The sequence below is a fragment of the Austrofundulus limnaeus genome, unplaced genomic scaffold (genome assembly GCF_001266775.1).
Source record: "Austrofundulus limnaeus strain Quisiro unplaced genomic scaffold, Austrofundulus_limnaeus-1.0 Scaffold1120, whole genome shotgun sequence".
NCBI classification, from domain to species: domain Eukaryota; kingdom Metazoa; phylum Chordata; class Actinopteri; order Cyprinodontiformes; family Rivulidae; genus Austrofundulus; species Austrofundulus limnaeus.
In genome coordinates, this window is record NW_013953522.1 from 42230 (window position 1) to 44294 (window position 2065).

Consider the following 2065-nt stretch of genomic DNA (forward strand, 5'->3'; position numbering starts at 1 on the left):
CGTATTGCAACGTGACATGAATGTAATTTGTAATTCAACACATTACAGAAATGTAGTAGAGTAGACAGTCAAAAGTACCCATGATGAAATCTACTTAAGTAAAGTACAGATACATGAAAAGTGTACTTTAATACAGCAACAAAGTACTTGTACTTTGTTACATCCCACCACTGACCAGGACCTGGGGGCATGATGGGGAGTTGATCCCTTGAATTTTTGGTCTTTAGTCGGCTGCCTTAACACTGCTCTGCAGCTGACATTTTGTGTTTGTTAAAGATTAGTTGCAGTGGTCATCTTGAACCGAGTTGCAGATGTGCATCTAGTGATTACTTTCAGAAAGTTTCATTAAACACACACAAAAATAATATGTGTCAAGTTGCTTTCAGGAGATCTGTGATCTCAGTGGAAATTACCTGTTTAAATAATAATAATAATAATAATAATAATAATAATAATAATAATAACAAAACAGGACTGTTGAACTGTTAGAATCTTACATCAGACAAGAATGGGACACATTCCCCTTCAAAAACTCCAATAATTGGTACCTTATTATTTTCCCCATAAGATTTGTACAATTCATTATTAACATTTGATGTGTTTAATGCGTTCCATTTTTAATTAAATGTGTTTATGGGATATGCAAATCATTGTATTAAGTTTTCCTTTACACGTTATACAACTCATCTGTTTCTAAATTGTAGTTGAAGTTTAACAGACATTTGAGTAGTTTTAGACTCTTGAGGTTTTGATTTGGGTTATTCTTATAATCTAAACATCTCAAACAAAATAATGTTTCAATGTTTTACAGATCTTTGAAGTCTGGACATAAATTTATGACTATTTCATGAAAATCTTCAATAACAGGAGTAAGAGAAATCAAAAACAACAAATAAGCATGTCTAAAATCATTTATTTATAGGAGACCTATATAGATGGAAAACATCTTGTTAGTCTTTTTTTTATTAAATTCAGAAATGTGTGTTGTCTTCATTTCACCTCCACAACATATATTAATATTATATTAACAAGTGCTGATCAATTAATAATGACTGGCTGAAACAGGCTGATAATATCACACTAGATTAGGGGTGGGCAATCCTGGTCCTGGAGGGCCACTATCCCATGTTTCACTTGTTCCCTTGCTCCAACACACCTGTGTTTTACCTCTTCAAGTTCTGCAGACACTTGGTAATCACTCACTCACTGAAATCAGGTGTGCTGGAGAACAGGCACAGGTAAAACATGCAGAATAGTAGCTGTCAAGGACCAGGATTGCCCACTCCTGCCCTAGATGATGGTCGCCAAAGAAAACCACCTTAAAGTGAAGCTAACACTTTTAAAATGACCCCAGTTTGAAACCACTTGAACATCTATTTTAAATAATCAAAAACTGGAAGAGCTGAAGATCTTCACTGGACTTCAGCAAACAAAGAGTAAAGAGAGGAAGGGGAAACTTTGAAGCCAAGCCAAAAAATAAAAATAAAAACCCCTCGTCTCTGCGCTCACAGCTCAAAGCACCACTGCAGCTTACATACCCAAGGGTCCCTTTCCCTGACATGGGCGGGCTGGGGGGCTTCTGTGTGGGGGGGTTGGTGCGAGGGAGTCCGCCTCCTCCGGTTTTCATGTTTTGAGCACTTGCCTGTGGCGGGCAGGAAGACAATGACGGTGAACCTCAGCGCATCAAACAAACCTGATATGAATTTTTAAAAAGAACTGTTTACATTTGCACAACAAATATTCTGTACTTATTTTACAGAGATGTAAAAAATGATCACACCAGCAGGTTTGCACAGAAGACTGAAAGGAGAAACTGGACTGGCTCTTTGACAAGTTTTTCCACATTTACAGTGGGTAAAATAAGTATTGAACACGTCAACATTTTTCTCAGTAAATTTATTACTAGAGGTGCTAATGACATGAAATTTTCACCAGATGTCGGTAACAACCCAAGTGATCCATACATACAAAGAAATCAAACCATAAATGTCCAGAAATGAAGTTGTTTGTAATAATAGATAGAAGAGGTCCACGAAACCTTCAAGATTTGAAGACTGTGTGGAAG

General features: G+C 36.7%; 1 protein-coding gene across 7 annotated transcripts in view; it reads right to left on the reverse strand.

Annotated features, from left to right (window-relative positions):
• LOC106534233 (abl interactor 2) overlaps window positions 1–2065 on the reverse strand; it is a 35499-nt gene that overhangs the window by 18690 nt on the left and 14744 nt on the right. For all 7 annotated transcript variants that reach the window (XM_014030804.1, XM_014030805.1, XM_014030802.1 and 4 more), the window contains one exon: window positions 1539–1642. In XM_014030804.1, the coding sequence (XP_013886258.1) occupies window positions 1539–1642 (104 nt within the window). The remainder of the gene's footprint in view (window positions 1–1538; window positions 1643–2065) is intronic.